At 45.1% G+C, this 20,615-nt stretch overlaps 1 protein-coding gene across 2 annotated transcripts in view; it reads left to right on the top strand.

Annotated features, from left to right (window-relative positions):
• The window catches only part of NCAPG2 (non-SMC condensin II complex subunit G2), a 51,726-nt gene that overhangs the window by 8,448 nt on the left and 22,663 nt on the right, over window positions 1–20,615 (top strand). Inside the window, exons 6-16 of one of the 2 annotated variants that reach the window (XM_012786279.2) lie at window positions 759–913; window positions 3,233–3,367; window positions 4,565–4,659; window positions 6,625–6,694; window positions 8,552–8,638; window positions 11,422–11,517; window positions 12,098–12,223; window positions 13,190–13,369; window positions 15,767–15,919; window positions 19,017–19,239; window positions 19,797–19,912. In XM_012786279.2, the coding sequence (XP_012641733.1) occupies window positions 759–913; window positions 3,233–3,367; window positions 4,565–4,659; window positions 6,625–6,694; window positions 8,552–8,638; window positions 11,422–11,517; window positions 12,098–12,223; window positions 13,190–13,369; window positions 15,767–15,919; window positions 19,017–19,239; window positions 19,797–19,912 (1,436 nt within the window). Of the gene's footprint in view, window positions 1–758; window positions 914–3,232; window positions 3,368–4,564; window positions 4,660–6,624; window positions 6,695–8,551; window positions 8,639–11,421; window positions 11,518–12,097; window positions 12,224–13,189; window positions 13,370–15,766; window positions 15,920–19,016; window positions 19,240–19,796; window positions 19,919–20,615 lie in introns of both variants that reach the window. The other variant, XM_012786278.2, reaches the window with a different exon arrangement.

Genomic DNA, 20,615 nt, shown 5'->3' with positions numbered 1-20,615 from the left:
TTTTATTCTGAATTCTTGAATTAAAATACTTTGTCTTACTAAAAAGTCAACCTTAATCAACATAAAAATAGTTCTCAAATACTTTGTGAATGTTACTGCCAGTTTGTTTAGTCTCCAAATAAGTGGTAAAATGATTAGTGCTAACATTGTAGTTTCTGCCAACTTCCAAGTTAAGTCAGGAAGTTTATATTAGTGTAATGGCATTCAGCTATCTATAGATTATAATTGTAAGCACATTATTAGTATTATTAATTTGATTATTGAGCTTTTCTTTTAATAAAAGCACTTCAGTTTTTATATTATGATAGTTGCTTTTACTATTTTGCATCTCTGTGCCAAAATTTGAGGCCAGCATATGGAGGTATGTTTGTAGTGGCGTAGCTATCAGTAGACATGACTGGCTCTGGTGTTAAAGGGTTACTGTGGGTGTTGTTGAACTTACGTTTAGTTAGCCTCAAAATACACCTTTCTGAAATTAGGGGTTTGGGGAGTCTCATCTCTCCGAGGCTGCCAATTCTAAAATTCTCTGTCCTATTGGGTCTGTTGTTAATTAAAAAGTTGTTTGACAATTATTATAAAGACAGACCCAATAGACCCAGTAAATACTGTATATAAATCTTTTGCTGGTTAAACATAAATAATATTTTTGCTTAGCAAAGCTTCCTAATAATATACAAAGTCACAATACTCTAAACTATTGAATCTGAACTAAGAAGAATTTGCTTTGTGGATAAGGAAACTGCTGCGCTCTGTTTCAGGTATTCTGTATGCGTTGCCTCAGTCTGAACACAAGCTGCAGAGCTGCATCCAGGACTTGTGTGTCAGGTGGTGGGAGAAAGGCCTGCTTGCCAAGGAAGACATGGGGAAGACTGCTTTTATCCTATTGCTGAGGAAGAGTCTTGAGACCAAGACGGTACGTTTACTTCCTGAAGTGCGTGCTTTTCTGAGAAGGGATTGTGTTTGACTGCGAGGGGCCTGACTGCCGTGGCAGCTTCCCCAAGTAGGGGATTTTTAAAAACCAGGATATTCAGAGGTCAAAGGTGGGCGTGGTGTCTCTGTGCTGCGATTGAATGCCGGCCCTCTTCCCACCTTCCTCAGTGTGTGGCTTCTGTCCTCTCACTGTCTTTTCACGTTCACTAGGGGGCCACCCCCTACCCGGTCTGAGTTCCAGGCAGGAGAGTGGGAAGGGCCAGACCTTCCTAACCTCTGAGCTGGTGTCCAGTACCTGTGGCCACCTCTGTCTGCTGCAAAGAGGTTGTTAGAGGGGTGCATTGCCACCCTCGACTAGACTGGGGATCTTCCAGTAGAAAGAAGGGCTGAGCTCCTGGTGACAGGTGGCAGTGTCCCTGTGGTCTTCTGAGGACGGCAGTGTGAGGCTGGGGCAGGGAGGGCCTCTGACCGTGGCGCAGGCGTGCTGCACTTGGTTACTGCATTGCTTCTCACCGCAGCGCTGTTCTGAGGAAGTTGAGACCAGGCCAAGGGAGAGTGCTTTGAAGGTTGGTTGTAACTTGGGCTGTTTCTCATGCTTTAATCTTCTGGTATACAGTTCAGAAATTTAGAAAAATAACATGTTTTCCCCCTAATCCAGACAACAGATACTTAGGTTCATCTCAGAAAATTGTGCAAATGCAAACAAAAGTTACCCATAATTCCACCTCCCGCAATGGTCATTTTTGTTTTGAGGGTGTGGAGAATATTTCTTTCTGACACCCCTGCAGAGCTCTACTTCTGTGAGAGATTCTTAGCAGGTCTGGGTGTAGCAGGAAGGCTCTGAATGCGTGTTCCCAGTGGCATTCTGGGATGCTTATACCTGTTTATGTGCCCCCATCTGAGTCAAGAGTCCGTTGTACCTGCTCTGTGGAGCGGTCGGTTCGTGCTGCATAGGTGTTTGGGAGCACCTCAGTTGAGGCCTGACAGGTGCTGCCGGCCAAGGGTGGGCTTGAGAAGCTCTTTTTTCTTGTGTCAGAATTTGTCTTTTTTTTTTTTTTTTTTTTTTTGAGACAGAGTCTAGCTTTGTTGTCCAGGCTAGAGTGAGTGCCGTGGCGTCAGCCTAGCTCACAGCAACCTCAAACTCCTGGGCTCCAGTGATCCTTCTGCCTCAGCCTCCCGAGTAGCTGGGACTACAGGCATGCGCCACCATGCCCGGCTAATTTTTTATATTGGCCAATTAATTTCTTTCTATTTATAGTAGAGACGGGGTCTCGCTCTTGCTCAGGCTGGTTTTGAACTCCTGACCTTGAGCAATCCGCCCGCCTCGGCCTCCCAAGAGCTAGGATTACAGACGTGAGCCACAGCGCCCGGCCAGAATTTGTCTTTATACCATCATGGATTTGTCTTTTTAAAATCCATTTCCCCTGCCAATATTGTTTGGCTATTAAATCAAGACTTTATTTATTTATTAATTTAGCATTGGGATCTCGCCACATCACCCAGACCGGACTCAAACTCCTGGGCTCCTGACTGGCTGGGACTACAGGTGCCACTGTGCATGGCTAAGCCTTCATTTTTTAATGTCTTCCTAATACTCTAAAACTGTGCTGTTCAGTGTAGTAGCAACTAGCCGCATAAGGCTATTTAAATTTAAAGTTAAAAATAATGAAAACTTTGTTTCCTTGGTGGCACGAGTCACATTTCGCAGCTCAGTAGCCAGAGGTGACTGCACTGGACAACACTGGCACAGAACATCTTCATCATGGTGGGAGTTCTGCAGACAGTGCTGGCTTTCTGATTGCTTTTGCCTGGGTTTTTGTTTTTGTTTTTTTGGGTTTTTTTTTGAGACAGAGTCTTGCTTTGTTACCCAGGCTAGAGTGAGTGCTGTGGCATCAGCCTAGCTCACAGCAACCTCAAACTCCTGGGCTCAAGCAATCTTACTATCTCAGCCTCCCAAGTAAGCTGGAACTACAGGCATGCACCACCATGCCCGGCTAAGTTTTTCTATATATGTTAGTTGGCCAATGAATTTCTTTCTATTTATAGTAGAGACAGGGTCTTGCTTTTGCTCAGGCTGGTTTTGAACTCCTGACCTCGAGCAATCCGCTTGCCTCGACCTCCCAGAGTGCTAGGATTACAGGCGTGAGCTACCACGCCTGGCCTAAAATCTGTTTTCATCTGTCACTATTTCCTACTCGTTTGTGAATCAATTAGAAATATTATATAAAATATACTTAATTTGAAATATGACTTTACTGTTCATAAAAAACCTAAATACAAAATTTTTGTGCATCATTCCTAGGGTGCAGACATATGTCGGCTTTGGCGTATCCATCAAGCTTTGTATTGCTTTGATTATGACTCAGAGGAAAGTAGAGAAATTAAAGATATGCTACTTGAGTGCTTCATAAATATTAATCACATCAAGAAAGAAGAGGTAAGGAGGTTTTCTTTTTCAGTCTGTCTGTGAGCTGCTTTTAATAGATGCTCTTCCTAAGTTCCTATTGCTGTTTGTGCTGTGCTCAGTGTTTTCCTGAGAGATTATTACGTATTTGTTGCACGTCAGTTTTACCACATGTGGTACTAAAGCACACATTTTACAAGTCCTTATTTTGTCATTAGATTGGATGGTAACAGGTGGTGGTGTGAATCCTAGGGGAGCCATAATTGCATTTTAAATTAAGAATGATTAAAAAGAAGGTTGGGAAAGCACTTCCCTGTGGATGGGACCTGGCCCGCTGCCCTAATTCCACTTTAATTGGCTTATACTCAAAACCGTCCTTGCATTGTGTTCTCTGTTTCTCCGCCCACCTGTCCAACAAATCCAAAGGGAGGTCTCTGGCCTCCGGCAGCACTGCCCGTACTGGGCCCCTCCCACAGGTGGCTGCTGAGCACTTGAGATGGAGCCTGGCTGAGTGAGATGTACCTTACGTGTATAAAACAGCTCATCAGTAATTGTTATATTTGTTATATACCTAATATAATGATAATATTTTGGCTATGTTATTTTACATAAAATATTAAAAAGAATTGAATCTTCTTTTATTAACAAAGCTTGCACAGCTCCACCGTGCTGGGGTCCTCCCGTAGGTGATTATTGAGCACCGACTGTAAGCCCAGGCTGCAGAAGTGTTGGAGCCTTCCACGTCCTTTGCCTTGGGTTGCCTGTGGCCTTGCAGGTGCACCTCACAAGACTGCACACCTGGAATTCCAGCTTGACAGGCACTTAGCCTCTAAAGCACATAAATCCTTACTTTCCTCATTTATAAATGAGGAGGTGGAATGAACTGATAATTCCATTCCATTGCTACCAGCAAATGCTAGACTTACACCCTTCTTAGGTTTGAGGTTGCACAGCTGTCTAACAGAGCCGCAACGGAATGTGTGTGCACCCGTGTGAATGTCTGCCGATGCTGCACAGCCCTCTGGGGGAGGTGGCCTCCACGGCTCCCAGGCTGCGCAGGCTGCGGACTGGATCCCCACGCAGCCCCAGCGCCTGTATTCTGCGTTGTAACTGTGTGTGCTTCCTTGGTAGCAGTAGCTAACTTTTAACATTATTAAATGTTTGCAGAATTGTTACTGGGAACTTTCTTTTTGGTTGCAGTTTTGACATCATGTCCTTTTTTATTTATAGGGAAGAAGATTTCTTAGTTCTCTCTTCAGTTGGAATGCAAACTTTATTAAAATGATCCATGGGACCATTAAAAACCAGTTAGAGGGATTACAGAAGTAAGTCTTAAGGATAATTAAAATTTTTTACTGTCTTAATCTGGTTTTAAAAGATTCTATTTGACTTTTTTTTCTTGAGACAAGGTGTTGCTCTGTAGCCCAGGCTGGAGTACAGTGGTGTGACCATAGCTCACTGTGGCCTCCAACTCCTGGGCTCAAGCAGTGCTCCTGCTTCAGCCTCCAGAGTAGCTGGGACTGTAGATGCCACCATGCCCGGCTAATTTTTTCTACATTTTTTTTGTAGAGATGGGAGTCTCACTGTGTTGCCCAGGCTGGTCTCAAACTCCTGACCTCAAGTGATACTCCTGCTTCGGCCTCCCAATGTGCTGGGATTACATGTGTGAGCCACCATGCCTGGCCTTGTATGACTTTTAAAAGTTATATTAACGTATTGGAAGTTTTAGAAGTTATATTTTATAATTATATTATATATATATATATTTTTTTGAGACAGAGTCTCACTTTGTTGCCCAGGCTAGATTGAGTGCCGTGGCGTCAGCCTAGCTCACAGCAACCTCAAACTCCTGGGCTCAAGCAATCCTGCTGCCTCAGCCTCCCGAGTAGCTGGGACTACAGGCATGCGCCACCATGCCCGGCTAATTTTATATATATATTAGTTGGCCAATTAATTTCTTTCTATTTATAGTAGAGACGGGGTCTCGCTCTTGCTCAGGCTGGTTTCGAACTCCTGAACTCGAGCAATCCGCCGGCCTCAGCCTCCCAGAGTACTAGGATTACAGGCGTGAGCCACCGCGCCCGGCTATAATTATATTATTAATACTTATTTTCTACCATTGTATTACTGGATAGTTTTTTTCCTTCTGTAGGAAATCATTCATTTTCAGTAATGACCATTGAAATTAAGATTTTATTTTATTTTTTTTTTTTTTGAGACAGAGTCTTGCTCTGTTGCCTGGGCTAGATTGCCATGGTTTCAGCCTAGCTCACAGCAACCTCAAACTCCTGGGCTCAAGCAATCCTCCTGCCTCAGCCTCTTGAGTAGCTGGGACTACAGGCATGTGCCACCATGCCCAGCTAATTTTTTCTATATATATTAGTTGGCCAATTAATTTCTTTCTATTTATAGTAGAGACGGGGGTCTCACTCTTGCTCAGGCTGGTTTCGAACTCCTGATCTCGAACAATCCGCCCGCCTTGGCCTCCCAGAGTGCTAGGATTATAGGCGTGAGCCACCGTGCCTGGCCTGAAATTAAGATTTTAAATCTCAGTAGTTCTTTAAACAGTCAAATTGTTTGCCAGTTAAATCTTAGCCCCACTGACAGTAACACCCATGTCACTGGTACTTCCATGACATTTTGAGTGAATCTGGCCTGGGTTGTGTGGCCAGGGGGCAGAAGCCTGCAGGTTCAGGTGCCCGAGGGGAAGGCTGTGGAGGGCTCAGTCTGAATTTTGGATTTCATCCTCGCAGCTGTCTCTTGAGGAGAGCTTTGGTTATTGACTCTCACTGCCGGGTAGCTGTGCAAATACCAAGTTGGGATTCGGTTCTGGATTCCTGATTCCAAAGCTCCTATTGTATACTAGATTGCTTTATCATATTTCCTCATCTTCAGAATATTTTGGGTTGTACTAATAAACGTCTGTGATTCTAAAGTCAGTTCTAGTATTTTAGGACTTTTGAACCTGAGGAATTAGTAGCCTAGAAAGTCCAAAATGACTCTAAGTCAAACGTTCGTTTATGTTTAAATTTTTTTGGTTTGGGGCTTATTTTTTCATAGTTCCACAGAAAATAGTAAAGTTCTGGTAAGCCTTGGCTGAGGAGGAGGAAGTAGAACTCTTTTTGCTCTATTTGTGCCTCAGGTGCATATCAGCAACACACCTCTACAGAGACCGTGCAGAAGCACTAATCTAAACTGAGTCCCTTCTTCCTTAGGGTAGGAGAGTAACTAAAATGATACATGTTAAAAGTATAATTCTTACATTATAATATTTTGGTCTTTTTTAATAGGTCTTTGATGGGACACATTGCAGACATTTATTTCAGAGCTTGGAAAAAGGCTTCAGGAAAAATATTGGAGGTATTTTAATTTTATTAAATATTAACAGTTGTTTTTATTGATTCTAGTTACTAAATAAGTAATCAAGGAAGGGTTATTTAACACACTTGATCTTAGCCAAAAGGCTGAGAAGCGATAGGAAGGCTTATTTAAGACTTGTATTCATGCGCTCTGTCAAGTTAAAGCCAGTGAAGAAAATCTATGTGGTACGAAGGACACCCAGTTCTTTCGGGCACTCAGAGTGGCGCTGCTCCTTGGGACATGGCCCAGCGAGGCTGAGCTTGTGTCTTTCGTCACTGGGTAGCTGTTGGCCTGCACTGTCCAGCATGTGGGGTGTTGGGCACTTGGAATGTGGTCAGTCCAAATTGAGAAGTGTTGCAAGTATAAGAAACATACTGTATTTCAAAGACTTCGTATGGAAAAAGAAGAATATAAAATATCTCACTAATACCTTTTAAAAATATTGATTGCAAGTTGAAATGATAGTGGTTTGGCTATGTTGGGCTAAACAAAATACAGTTGGCCCTCCGTATCTGTGGGTTTGCATTCATGAATTCAACCAACCATCCATCAAACATATTTAGGGAAAAAAAGGAGCACGTGTAGACTTCTTTTTTTTGTCATTACTTCCTAGACATACAAGGTAATAACTGTTTACATGCCATTTACATGTATCAGGTATTGTGAATAATCTAGAGATGACTTAGTGTGTATAGAGGCTGTGGGTGGGCTATGTGCAAATGCACCACTTTGTATCAGGCTGGGGTGCCTGTAGACTTCGGTGTCCAAGGAAGGTGCTGGAACCAACCCCCCATGGATACCGAGGGACAACTACGTTATTAACATTTTACCTGTTTCTTTTGTCTGTTTTTAACGTGGCCACTAGAAAATGTGACAGTACATTTGTGGCTCGCATTGCTTTTGCTGGACAGTGCTGTTAAGGTCCTCACGTCACTTCCGCTAGTTCACCTCCATTTGTTATGTTACTTAAGGACCTAGAAGGCCACAATGAGACCTTAAGGCTGCAGGTTCCCCGCTCCTTTTTTTGAAACCTGTGCCATGGACATGTTGAAGAAAGTGGGTTGTAGTCCTATAGAATGTCCACGTCTGGTAGTTAGCTCTAAAGGTTTGGATTCAACTTTCGTGGCCCAGTAACTTCCCAGCTAGTGCTGTGTGTCTTATACTTCCTCCCGGCCACAGGCTACATAGGTTGTCCCACGTTAAGTGATGCTAAGATATATCAGTGTCCTTCAGTGAAGGCGATTTTCAAAGGTGATGGAGCAGGTTAATATAGCAGTGTTTCCTTGGGTCCTTCCCTAAGGCCGTGCAAGTCCTGTGTGCCTGTGAGGAGGGCACAGTGAGGGGTGACAGCCTGTGGTCTGCTGGGGTTTGGGCTGCTCTTGGGGGGTTGGCCTCTCCCCAGCTGCCCAGCCCAGCCCTTCTCAGCTGAAGCCCCTGAAGGTCTTGCTTCTGCCTGGAATAGGCCTCCACCACAGAGGTAGCTCTCTTGCGGTTCTGGGGATGCAGCTGGGTCAGGTTTAGTCTTGGGGGCTGTCCAGGTCCATGGGGATGCAGGAGGGGCTCCAGACACACCACTCCCTCGTCTCTAGAGTTCGTCTGACTTGAACGCCTGCTAGTGGTGGGTAGAACTTACCTTGCCATTTGGAACAGATTTGACATTCAGTCAGATAAGACAGAACCAGCTAAGTATATGAAAATTAAAGGAATTCTAAGAAGTGTGGACGTAGAATAAGAAGTCTCTGGTGACAGGATCTAGGTTTTTCCTCATGAAACATGTGATGCTCGAGTGCTGCACCGCCTGTCAGGTTGCCTACAGGACCACGTGCCCAGCGCCTTGCGTTGTGTTTGTCGTTTCAGACAATCGAAAATGAATGCATCCAGGACCTCATGTTCCACGGGATCCACCTTCCACGGAAGTCCCCAGTGCACTCCAAAGTGCGAGAGGTGAGCTGGGCTCTTACACCAGTTGTGAGCAGACTTTTTGGAATACTGTCTCCTCCATAGTGTTGTCAGATCCGTGTTCTGGTTAAAGTAAGCTTTCCCAGGCATCTGTCAGAGAGATTTCTCAGAATCTTGATACCTAGTGTCTGGCTGTTTATTCCTACCACGAAAGTTTTAACGAGGAAAGCAAAGGTATATTGTTGTTAAGATAGTCGAACTTTATTTGGACAACCTTTAATTCAGTTCTCTGACCAAATAATTTCTAGAATCATCACTTTTTGCCACTATTACTGTTTCAAAGATCTTAGAGGATGTTGCAAATTATTTTTATTCATTTATTTTTTGAAATTATTTTTATTACTTACTTGTATACATTAAATTCCCATTTTGGTGTTCTGAAGACCAAATGGAATAAATGTTTCGATACTTTCTCTTGATAAGATGTTTTGTTTTTTGAAGGTAATCTCAGAATTTAGGTAGCAATTGTGTCCTTAAATTTGTAAGTGGTCTGACTAAATAAAGAAGGCACCATGCTCAGCATCATTACACTAGTAGGTGTTGGATTGACCGTGGTGGTCCTGGCAAGGGGAGGTGGGAGGCGTGGTCTGAGTGCTCGGTGCAGTTGAGCACATCTGTCGGTCACAGAATCCACAGGGAGGCCGTGCTTGCTGTGGGTTGTAGCTACCACATGTCAAGAAGCAAAGTGGACAAAGACTACCTTTTTGTTTGTTTTTTTGTATAGTGAGATTACTATTTGTATAATATAAATATATTAATTTTGAATAGATAAGAAAACATTTCTTTACATTATTGATGATTTAGTTTGTTACCCAGTGATTAAGAACTCAGAGATTTATCTGGATCACTGAGTTTTCCAGAGGGCTTAAAAGTTGTGATTTCATGTATTTAGGATAAATATATTAAATGAATCCCCCCACCCCTCCCCCAATCCCAGTGTGGCTTTATTTGGTTGTAGTAAGTTTGGGTTATTTACATCACATATACATTTGGTGTTTCAAATTCTGTTTAGTAACAAAGAATTGTATCATGTTAAAAATACACAAAAAATTTGACATGGTTGCTTCACTCTTGCTACCAAATAACTAATGACTTTTTTTCATATATCATTTCTTGTTGTGGTAGTGTTAATAATTAAGATATTATAAATATAGATAACTATTTGGTAAGTTTATGGAAAAAAGCACAAAAATAGGCCGGGCGCGGTGGCTCATGCCTGTAATCCTTGCACTCTGGGAGGCCAAGGCGGGCGGATTGCTCGAGGTCAGGAGTTCCAAACCAGCTTGAGCAACAGCGAGACCCCGTCTCTACTGTAAATAGAAAGAAATTAATTGGCCAACTAATATATATAGAAAAAATTAGCCGGGCATGGTAGCGCATGCCTGTAGTTCCAGTTACTCGGGAGGCTGAGGCAGAAGAATTGCTTGAGCCCAGGAGTTTGAGGTTGCTGTGAGCTGGGCTGACGCCACGGCACTCACTCTAGCCTGGGCAACAAAGCGAGACTCTGTCTCAAAAAAAAAAATAAAAAAGAAAGAAAGCACAAAAATAATTCAAAGGAAGAATATTTCACTTTTCAAGTGAAATGTATTACTGGACTTGAAGTAATTATTTTTAATGTTTATAACACATTATAGCTTCTTTCTCAAATTGTTTTTTATTTGATAAATATTAAATTTATCCGATATATCATCTTATTGATATGCTGAAAGAAACTTCACGTAGTTCTTCAGACATCATTTGAAGGTAGAAATCCTGATATGTTGATGAAGATGTTTTAGAATTAGTAGTCATGGTTACACACCTGTGACTATGCTACAAACGACTGAATTGTATACTGTAAAAGAGTGAATTTCATGGCATGTGGCATAGAAAATTTTTCTATGGAGTGAGTACACCACCAATACCAAAACTTGATGATACTGTGCACAAAAAAGCAGTCTGTAGACCAAGGTCGCCATCATTAAAAGCTCCAAAATAATAATCAGAAAAAATAATCTCCAGATGGTAGTTCTTTTAGAGTAAAGTTGATACAAGCAGCTCACTTAAGGACGGGCTGTTGTTTATGTCCGAGTGCCGCAGCATGACCACAGCTCCTGCAGTCTGGATTTGCAGGCACCAGCCACTCGCCCAGCCAGGGCTGTTGTTTCATAGCCTGTTTGATTCTAAAATTTTTCTGTTTTTTGCTAATTTTAGCTCCCAGAGTGTGAATTAAAGAAGTCAGGCAAAGGTGGGGATAATCATCTATAAGGAGTTGCTGGAAGGTTGTGGCTAGAAAGGAAGAAAGGACAGGAAGCTACAGGAGTGGCTGTTTCAGAGATTTGAGAGTTCTGGGAGGTTAAAGCTCTTGGCAGCGAGGGGTCCTGTGGTGGCTCCCCCTTTGCTGCTGTGTCTTGACACAGCTGAGTGCTGAGTTGCTGATACAGAGGTTCAGTCAGGGCGTTTGGACCAGAGGGGGCTTGGCGCCCACCCCGGCAGGTGCCTCCCTGCACCTTTCTATACCACCCTTAAGGGTCAGGGGTCAAATGGCCAACCTTGAGGTTATGTGGCTGCTGGTAGACAGTGGAGACCAGACCCAAACCATTTTATAGCTTGGGGCCATTGATCTTTATCTCAGCGTGCAGAGTGCTGTCATGTGTCCTGTAGCGGGTCTTGCTGGGCAATCTGACGCATCAGGGCCTCCTGTGGTGGAGAGAACAGCCCCTCTAGGTTGGTCATTTCAAAAACAGCGTTGCAGCCTGTCTGTCTTCTCTTTATTTTTTGGTGCTTAGGTGCTGAGTTACTTTCACCATCAAAAGAAAGTTCGCCAGGGAGTAGAAGAGATGCTTTATAGATTATATAAACCCATCCTCTGGAGAGGATTAAAGGTATGCATTTTAAACAGTCCATCCATGTGTGGAATGTACTAATTATGCTTACAAGTTCAGCAAACTCTAATTCAAAGTTGTTAATTTGGATGTAAAAATAAGATTTTTGATCAAGTGCTTTGTGGGATTTTGGAAAAACTTTTTTTTCTTTTTTATCAAAAGCAGTTCTTGGGTCCATTTAACTGGAAATTTGGATGGGTTTAGTGCTGACCACACAGGTGTTTGAAGGAACCGTGCTGTGCATAGGACTAGAGGCACACGGTGAAGAGCTTGCAGGGGCAGTGGGGCTGGCGGGAGGGCAGTGGTGGCCTGGCGTCCCCTGTTGGGACACACTGGCGACCATTTCTTCGTGACACGAGGGGGCTTTGCAGCAAGGAAGCTGACTTTTTTTTTTTTTTTATTGTTTATCGACATTGAACGGAGAGTTCTGCTTAGTTTAAGGAAGGCCTTACAAAGGGCTTCAATTTAAGTGTTATAATTGTTTTTATTTGTAAATAAGCGAGTTGAGGTAATAAAAGTGTTACTTTGGGAACATTGGACCTAGGCCTCTGTGTGTTCGAAGTTCTTTTTCTTGTCACAGGCCAGAAACTCTGAAGTTCGCTCCAACGCCGCGCTGTTGTTTGTTGAAGCATTTCCTATTAGGGATCCAAACCTCCGGGCAGCGGAGATGGATGGTGAAATTCAGAGGCAGTTTGAAGAACTCTACGTACGTATGTCGTGTGGTCGAGCGTCTGTGGGCTCGGCCCTGTGCAGGTGGGCACTTGGTGCTCGTGGGTGCTCCGCCCCGCCGTGCGGCCAGCTCTGCCCACGGGGCCTGCTCTCCAGACCTCGCCCTTTCTTCTGAGAAAGGCCTGTTCTCTCCTCGGACCTTCCGTGACAGTGTGGACCTGCGGTGTCCTTTTCTCTTCCTCTTAGTCACTTCTGGGACGTTGAATTATTACCTCATGTGGTTTTAAACATTTTGTGCATGTTCTTATTGTTTCCCCACTGAGAGGTGGTGTCACCTAGCGGGTAGAGCATGTGCTGTAGTGTCAGGACCCCTGTGTTTGAGTCCACCGCTCTCAACAGCTGTGTGACTTGGGGCAAGTTCCTTAACTTCTCTGTGCCATTGCCTACTGTAAAGTTGTTGGACAGTTTAATGCACAGACCGTGCTTATGTTTCAGGGCAAGCCTGTAGACAATGCCTGAGTGGCGCGTAGCCCGTAGACAGTGCCTGAGTGGTGCATAGCCCATAGACAATGCCTGAGTGGCGCGTAGCCCATAGACAATGCCTGAGTGGCGCGTAGCCCGTAGACAGTGCCTGAGTGGCGCGTAGCCCGTAGACAGTGCCTGAGTGGCGCGTAGCCCATAGACAGTGCCTGAGTGGTGCGTAGCCTGTAGATAGTGCCTGAGTGGTGCATGTGGGCCGTGGCCGGCGGTCTGCAGACTCAGTGCATGAGAAGTGGGCGCACTGAGTCCTCAGCAAAGCCTTGCAGATGGCTGCAGCAAACAAGGCACCACGTGTTTCGGGCTGGTTCTTGCAAACACTCTGAGATCCAGGAATCTGTACATTTCTGTAGCTTGTAGCGTCTGTCTTGAGGTTGTAAATCCCCAAAGTGCTAATGTGTAAAGCAAACATTGATGTAAAGGGAGCTGATTTAAGATTTTCAAGCCTTTCCCCTCCTACCTACAGAGCCTGTTAGAAGATCCTCACCCCATGGTCCGCTCCACAGGGATCCTTGGTGTTTGCAAAATAACCTCCAAATACTGGGAGATGCTGCCTCCGACCATTCTCATCGACCTCCTGAAGAAGGTGACAGAGGAGCTGGCACTGGACATGAGCTCTGCAGACGTGCGCTGCTCTGTCTTCAAGGTAGTGTTTGGCAGTTGTACCCTTAGTCCTATTCCACGGAGACAACACTGTTGACGTTTTTGTTTTATATCCAAAGTGAGGCTTTTAAAAACCAAATTAAAAGTATTTTCAACACACAAAACAATGGCTACTTGAAATAATGGTAGTTTTAGTGTGTGGAGGGAAGGGTCCCACATTGTCGGATTTATCCTTTTTGTCTCTGTGCCATGTCTTGGAGCGAAGGCACATGTATAAACTGGTCCTCGATCTGTTAGCACACAATGAGGCCATGTGGGTTGGGCCGTTGGGCGCTGGAGCTTGTGCCTTGATGTTGGTGGCGCGTGACGCCACCCAGTGGTTTCTAGCTCTGGAGGGGGTCGCGGGCCATCTTGGTGAGCACGGAGGCCAGGCCTGCCTCTGCTCCGTGGGGCTCCAGCGTCCCCAGCGCCCTTGATGTTGGTGGCGCGTGACGCCACCCAGTGGTTTCCAGCTCTGGAGGGGGCCCGCAGGCCATGTTGGTGAGCATGGAGGGCAGGCCTGCCCCTGCTCCACGGGGCTCCAGTGTCCCTAGCGCCCTTGCTGACGTAGGCTGGTCCGTGCCCAGTTCACAGTTCAGGAGTCTCCCTGTTACCTTCACAGACAACACGTACGTAAAAGTCCTTTTTACAGTGGGATTGTGCTGTGAGTGCTTTGTGTAGAACCTGCATAGAATGTGTTTGGGTTAATTTGAGTAATTTAAATATTCTGTCCCTGCCTGTTCCCTGGTCCGCTGTGAAGTGTCTTCCAGGTCCTTGTCACTGAGGCACTTCCCACCAAGGTCAGTTTCCCACCAAGGTCAGTTTCCCACGACCATTTCTCCTTTTGGTCTCTGAGCAGAATTTGAGCCTAGACTGTCCCCTGTCCTTCAAACAATGTAGTGATCCTTCCTTCCCTCCGCCTGCCTTGTTGCAGGGGATCCTCTAACTGTCGGATGAGGGCAGGGCTCTTGGGGACCTACCTGCTCCTTGTGGTGGTGGCTCACCCTGGCGCTGTGGTTTCCAGCCGTGGCTCTACCTGCAGTCCCGGCAGGTGGTTCTGACGTGGAGATGACCCGCAGCGCAGATGAGGGTGCTCCACGGGGAAGGGAGGGAAGTTCAGCCGTGACACAACCTGTGAAGACTCTGGGCTGCGTTAAGGGATGGGGCTCCTACCTTGTGCTGATCCCTGGTGTTGTGGCCGCGGAGGGTGGCCTTGACCAAGCTGGGTGTTGGCGGTGGGGGCACATGAGTCACAGTCACCTCATACCATCCTTGGTCACAGTGCTTTAGAGGAGGAGCAGATGTACTTGAAAGTTTTAAAAAAGCATTATGCACTAAAATATACTTTTGTGGCATACTGTATGTACCTTTATTTATTTATTTATTTTAATTTTTTTCAATTTATCTTTTTTTTTTTTTGAGACAGAGTCTCACTTTGTTGCTTAGGCTAGAGTGAGTGCCATGGCATTAGCCTAGCTCACAGCAACCTCAAACTCCTGGGCTCAAGCGATCCTCCTGCCTCAGCCTCCCAAGTAGCTGGGACTACAGGCATGCGCCACCATGCCCGGCTAATTTTTTCTCTCTATATATTAGCTGGCCAATTAATTTCTTTCTATTTATAGTAGAGACGGGGTTCGCTCTTGCTTAGGCTGGTTTCGAACTCCTGACCTCGAACAATCCGCCCGCCTCAGCCTTCCAAAGTGTTAGGATTACAGGCGTGAGCCACCACGCCCGACCTGTATGTACCTTTAATAAGAATTTCAAAAATATCCTTTGCCCTGATAACTGAGAAGAAAAGGCAGTAGAGCCTGAGGAGTGCAGGAGCTTGGGGTCTGGGCTCCGGCCTCAGCCTGGCTGGATGGGCCACTTCGCTCCCGTTCCACGGAGGAGCACTGTCTGCCGGTCTGGGCGCAGCGTGGCCAGTCCGAGAATGCAGGGGTTACACTACATGGGGCCTGCCCCTCCATTTTTCATGCAGTATCAAGTCAGGAAATACGGAGAATTTATGAGCTATTAAAAAATATAAAAGGATCTGGGTGCAGTTGCGCACACCTGTGCTCCCAGCATTTTGGGAGGCTGAGGCAAGAGGGTCGCTGAAGCCCAGGAGTTGAGGCTGCAGTGAGCTATGATTGTGCCACTGCCCTGCAGTCTGGGTGACAGAGTGAGACCCTGTTTCTAAGAAAAAATTAAAGGATTCTTGGACGCAGTCTTTGGAGACCACACTACCAGCAGTTCTGTTTCTTTAAATTTTTAAAACTACACTAATTCATTAAATGTACACATTTTACATGACAGCGATTTAGAGAAGATCATTTTCTTTAGGCATGTTTGTCTCGCTGGTAGCTGTAGTGGAGACGGATCTGTCGTCGAGCGCCCTGTGACTCGTGTCTCCTCCCCGCAGTGTCTGCCGATGGTGCTGGACAACAGGCTGAGCCACCCGCTGCTGGAGCAGCTCCTGCCCACCCTCAGGTACAGTCTGCACGACAACTCGGAGAAAGTGAGGGTGGCTTTCGTGGACATGCTGCTGAAGATCAAGGCCGTGAGGGCCGCCAAGGTGGGTCAGCCGCGTGTGGGCTGGGGGTGGGGGGCGAGGGCCGTTCTCACCCTGAGAAGCCGCCCGATCTCATCAAAACTGGTGACTGCTATGTTTGACCAGTTGCATGTGTCGTAATGTTTTGTGTTTTTAGTTGGATGTTTTAGAAATATTACCAATGTGTGTTTTCTTTGTAAAGGTATTAACATAAGCAGCCCCACCTTGTGTTGTATTTTTATCATGTGTACAGTTTGTATTGAACCATTTAATGTAATATTCACCTACCTGGCACCCAGTAAGCACTTAGTTTTTGGTTGAGAAGTGCTGATTATGATTCTTCCCCTTTACAGAAGGACGGAGGAGGTACTCGGTTTACAGTAGGTGAGCAGTTGGCATTTTATAAACTACTGAAGTGGTGGTTCTCTTTTAGCTCTAGTTTTATTCAACTTTTGGCTAAAAATGTTGGTTATAATATTCTTGAATTCATTATTATTTGGTACCACTGTGAGCTTTCTTCTTCCATAGGATAGTTCTCAGAAATTTACTCTAAAATGTTACAGGATTTAGGAGCAGGCTAGCATGTCCGTGAGTGTAGACAGACTTGTGCATTCACATGAGAAGTCCCAAAGGAAGAGAATGTTTTTGTGGAGCGTGCAGGGAAACACCTCCGAGAGGTATAAGCATAAACGTGCATTGTGGGGGTGTTGATAGTGTGCTACCAGCCACGTGAGATGGGGAACATGTGCGTATGTGTGTATTTGCTCAGATACAAATCAGATGTTCCTGGAAGACAACAACAGCTCAGTAGCAGATGCCTGAGGTGAAGGGATTGGAAGTCCAGGGACAGGAATGATGACACCTTGTCACTGCATGTGGTAGATGTTGCTTTATGCTTTTTGCATTTTCATCTGCGGATTTTTTTGTTTTATGGGATGGTCTCTTTTGCCTGGGCTGGAGTATAGTGGTGTCATCACAGCTCACTGCAACCTCAAACTCTTGGCTGGAGAGAGCCTCCCACCTTGGCCTCCCAGAGTGCTAGGATTACAGGTGTTAGCCAACATGTCCGGCCCCCAGCTTTTTTTATGTTAGAAAAAAACCAGAGATTTTTTGAGTGATCTATGTGGTGTGAATACCCAATGTTAAACTCACCTGCAATTCTTTGGTGCTTTGTTGAAAATCATTGACTATGGACTGTGCCCTGTTCCACTGCTCTGTCAGCAAGCGCCATGCTGCCTGCTGCTGCATCTCCCAGCACATCTTCCAGTGCACATTTTCCAGCTTTGCTGCTGTTCTTTCAAAACTCTTTGGCTGTTTTAGGGCCTTTGCCTTCCACATAGATTTTAGAGTCAACATGTCACTTTCAACAAAAAAGCTGACTGCAATTTTGATGGCGTTTGTTTCAATAGCCTACTAAAACTAGTTCTGAATCTGGAAGAGAAACATTTGGCTAAGTGTTGTGTTTGAAGTGTAATTCTGTTTGCAGAGGATTTTGGAGGTAATAGCTGGCGAGGGGATGGAGATGGTAGTTGTCATTTATTAGTGGGGGTCTACCTAAGAGAATAAGGGTGCTGCCGGGTAAGGCAGAGCGCCGTGAGGCGTCAGAGCAGAGATGGAACGCAACATGTCTGCGTCCCAGGCCTCCCCTCTGCAAGTGCACGGCAGAGAGCGAGCCGGCCAGGTGGTGTCTGGGAAGGTTCGTGATGGGCATACGAGCTAATTTGCCTGAGAAAGTGGTCTGGATTGGCATGTGTTGGTTGGGCAGAAAGGGTCCCAGGCTGGAGTTGGAGATATGACAATGGTCAGAATAGGAGTCCAGGTGTTTGTCTCTTTCTTGTTCTCTTAAACCTTGAAAGCACTGCCTTTGGCTTCCAAGCCTTCGGTCAGCTTGGGAGCTTCATCTGGTGGAACACTCCTGTCCTCCATGCTGCTGGGGAACGAGGGCTGGGAGCGGTTGCTCTGTCCTCTTCCCTGTGGCTGTTTGGAGCACTGGGGTGATGCTTTGTCTCCCCAGTGTGAGGGTTTGAGCAAAAGCATCCAGTATGGAAGGGATATGGGGTTAGTTATTGTCTTCATGCCATCAGCTTTTTCAGAAATACCAAGAAGTGTCTGAGTGTCCCAGGAACATTTCAGGAGGAGGTAAGGGCAGTATCCGGTGCTGCAGAGACCTTGTTTCAGTTGAGAGCACAGATAGGGCCGTTTGAATTTGCAGCACCCTTGGTGAGAACAGCTTCAGGAGGGTGGGTGTGGTGGTAGAGGCACGCACAGCACTGAGAGTGGCCGGCGAGGCAGGGGAGCCCGAGGAGGCAGTGTTCACGTCCAGAGCTGTGTGTGCATGTGGAGGGTGCTTAGGGGCTGGAACAAGGTGAAATATCTAAATGCCGAGGCAGAAGATTCAGTTGAAAATATTGGAAAGGAACTGGTCTCTGGAGTGATCGGAGGGTGTGGCCCGCCCTGCAGGTAAGGGGCTGGCCCATGTGGGGCCCCTCAAGCTATTTCCTTTCTGTTACGCTGTAGTATCTTTCTCTGGTTTTGAATTTGCTGCTTAGAAGTTTGGTGCTTTCTGTAGGCCCCTTGGGATGCTTTTGAATAGAGGGACCTTGGTCCATTGTGACTTTACAGGTTGTCTGGCTGTGGTGTATGAGATAGTCTGGGCAAGTGGGGTTGGAAAGTGTCCTTGTCAACACTGCCACACGTTTTCTTTCACATCAATAGGCCAAAAGTTATGGTGCGTTAGAAACTTTTAAAGTGTTGGATTGATAATCATAGCTATCATTTGAGAGTTTACCATACATCAAAAATAATGCTAAATGATGATGATTGACTCTCCCGACAACCTTACACTTGGTGCCTTATGCATTGGTACTTTTTTTTTTTTTTTTTTTTTTTTTTTTAGCTCATAACAGACCTGGAGATGCATTGGTACTTTTTAAAATACAAATTTATTAATTCTAATTACTCTACAGAAAAGTTACAGATTCTCTTATAGTCATTCGAGAAGAATTTTCTTGAATATAAAAATCGGTTCTTTTTTTGGTTATGCTCTAGAAATTTTGCTTAGGCTGTTTTCAGGATCATAGAAACAATGGTTTGTTTCCTTTCGTGTGTGCTTTATGTGCAGTTCTGGAAGATATGCCCCATGGAGCACATCTTGGCTCGTCTGGAAACCGATTCTCGGCCTGTGTCTCGGCGCCTGGTGAGCCTCATATTTAATTCCTTCCTGCCTGTGAACCAGCCGGAGGAGGTCTGGTGCGAGCGCTGTGTCACGCTGGTGCAGATGAACCACGCAGCCGCCAGGAAGTTCTACCAGTACGCCCACGAGCACACGGCCTGCACCAACATAGGTACTGGGCACTGCTGTTTCTCACTTCCTATTGTGTTTCTCCCCAAACCATGGTACACTTTACTTTGAAATTTTTATTATTATTAATTTTTGAAACAAGGGTCTTACTCTTTTGCCTGGCTAGCGTGCTGTAGTAGTATCATCATAGCTCCCTGCAGCCTCAAACTCCTGGGCTCAAGCCATCCTCCTATCTCAACCTCCTGAGTAGCTGGGACTACAGGCATGTGCCACCACGCCCAGCTAACTTTTCTATTCTTGGTAGAGATGAGGTCTTGCTATGTTGCCCAGGTTGCTCTTGAACTCCTGACCTCAAATGATCCTCCCACCTCAGCCTCCCAAAATCTTGGGATTATAGGTGTGAGCCACCGTACCCAGCCACATGATACACTTTGTGCATGTTCAGTGTTTGTCAAGTTAATAAGCTTTATGCTTTAATGCATTTCTTTAATGATTTCCCTTAAAATAATTATTTTCATCTATTTTGGATTATAATTTTACTATTAGAAAGTTAATTTTATAGAGGAAACACATAACTTCTTGATCATCTTAACATTCTAGCAAAATTGATCCATGTCATCCGCCATTGCTTGAACGCTTGCATCCAGCGGGTGATGCGAGAGCCTCAGCCTGAGACCGGGGGTGGCGAGAAGGAGAACGTGAGCGTGAAGGAGAACGTGAGTGTGAGTAGAGCTGCCCAGTCTAGTTGGACGTGGAAGTAGCAATATCCTTCCACAGCCCTCATGCTAGGGACATTGTATTTTCCATTTATTACTTTAGTATTGTTATTTGAACAAATCATTTTGGAAGTTTGTGAATAATGTTTTTGAAAGAATTGCTGCGTGCCCTTTGTAGTTCATTTTGGAGTTGGGTAGGACTTAACATAGGAGAAAAAACGTCTCTGTGTATCTGGACTGGATGCAGCGTAACTGGATTGGTTCCGGATGTTCCACGGTTTATAATTCCGTGGGTGTGGTGTTGCTCAAAGCTACCGCCTGAGATTCTCCTGGAAATACCCCAAGTCACCAGTTATGTCAGAAGAAAACAATATTTAAGACTTAGACACACTTGTTACTTATAAGCAGTATCTCAAGCTTATAAATAAACTCTTAATGCTTGAGGGCATCTAAAGTAAAATTTTTGGATTGTTTTGCAGTGCCCAACTAGATAAGAAAACTGGACTTTAAAATAAAATCACAAAACAAACTTTACCCTTTGTGAAACACGTGTTGTGTCCACTGCATGATGAAGTCCTTGCACTATAACATTTCAGGTCAATTTCTGAACCATTAGAAAAGACAAAGGTTTAGAAGTATGTAGTTCCATTGTATCCTATGCAAAAAGAAAAACATTATTTGCCATATAGATATTCTCATTCCA

Source organism: Microcebus murinus, chromosome 9, assembly GCF_040939455.1.
Source record: "Microcebus murinus isolate Inina chromosome 9, M.murinus_Inina_mat1.0, whole genome shotgun sequence".
NCBI classification, from domain to species: Eukaryota; Metazoa; Chordata; class Mammalia; order Primates; family Cheirogaleidae; genus Microcebus; species Microcebus murinus.
This window is presented reverse-complemented; position numbering and strand designations above follow the sequence as displayed.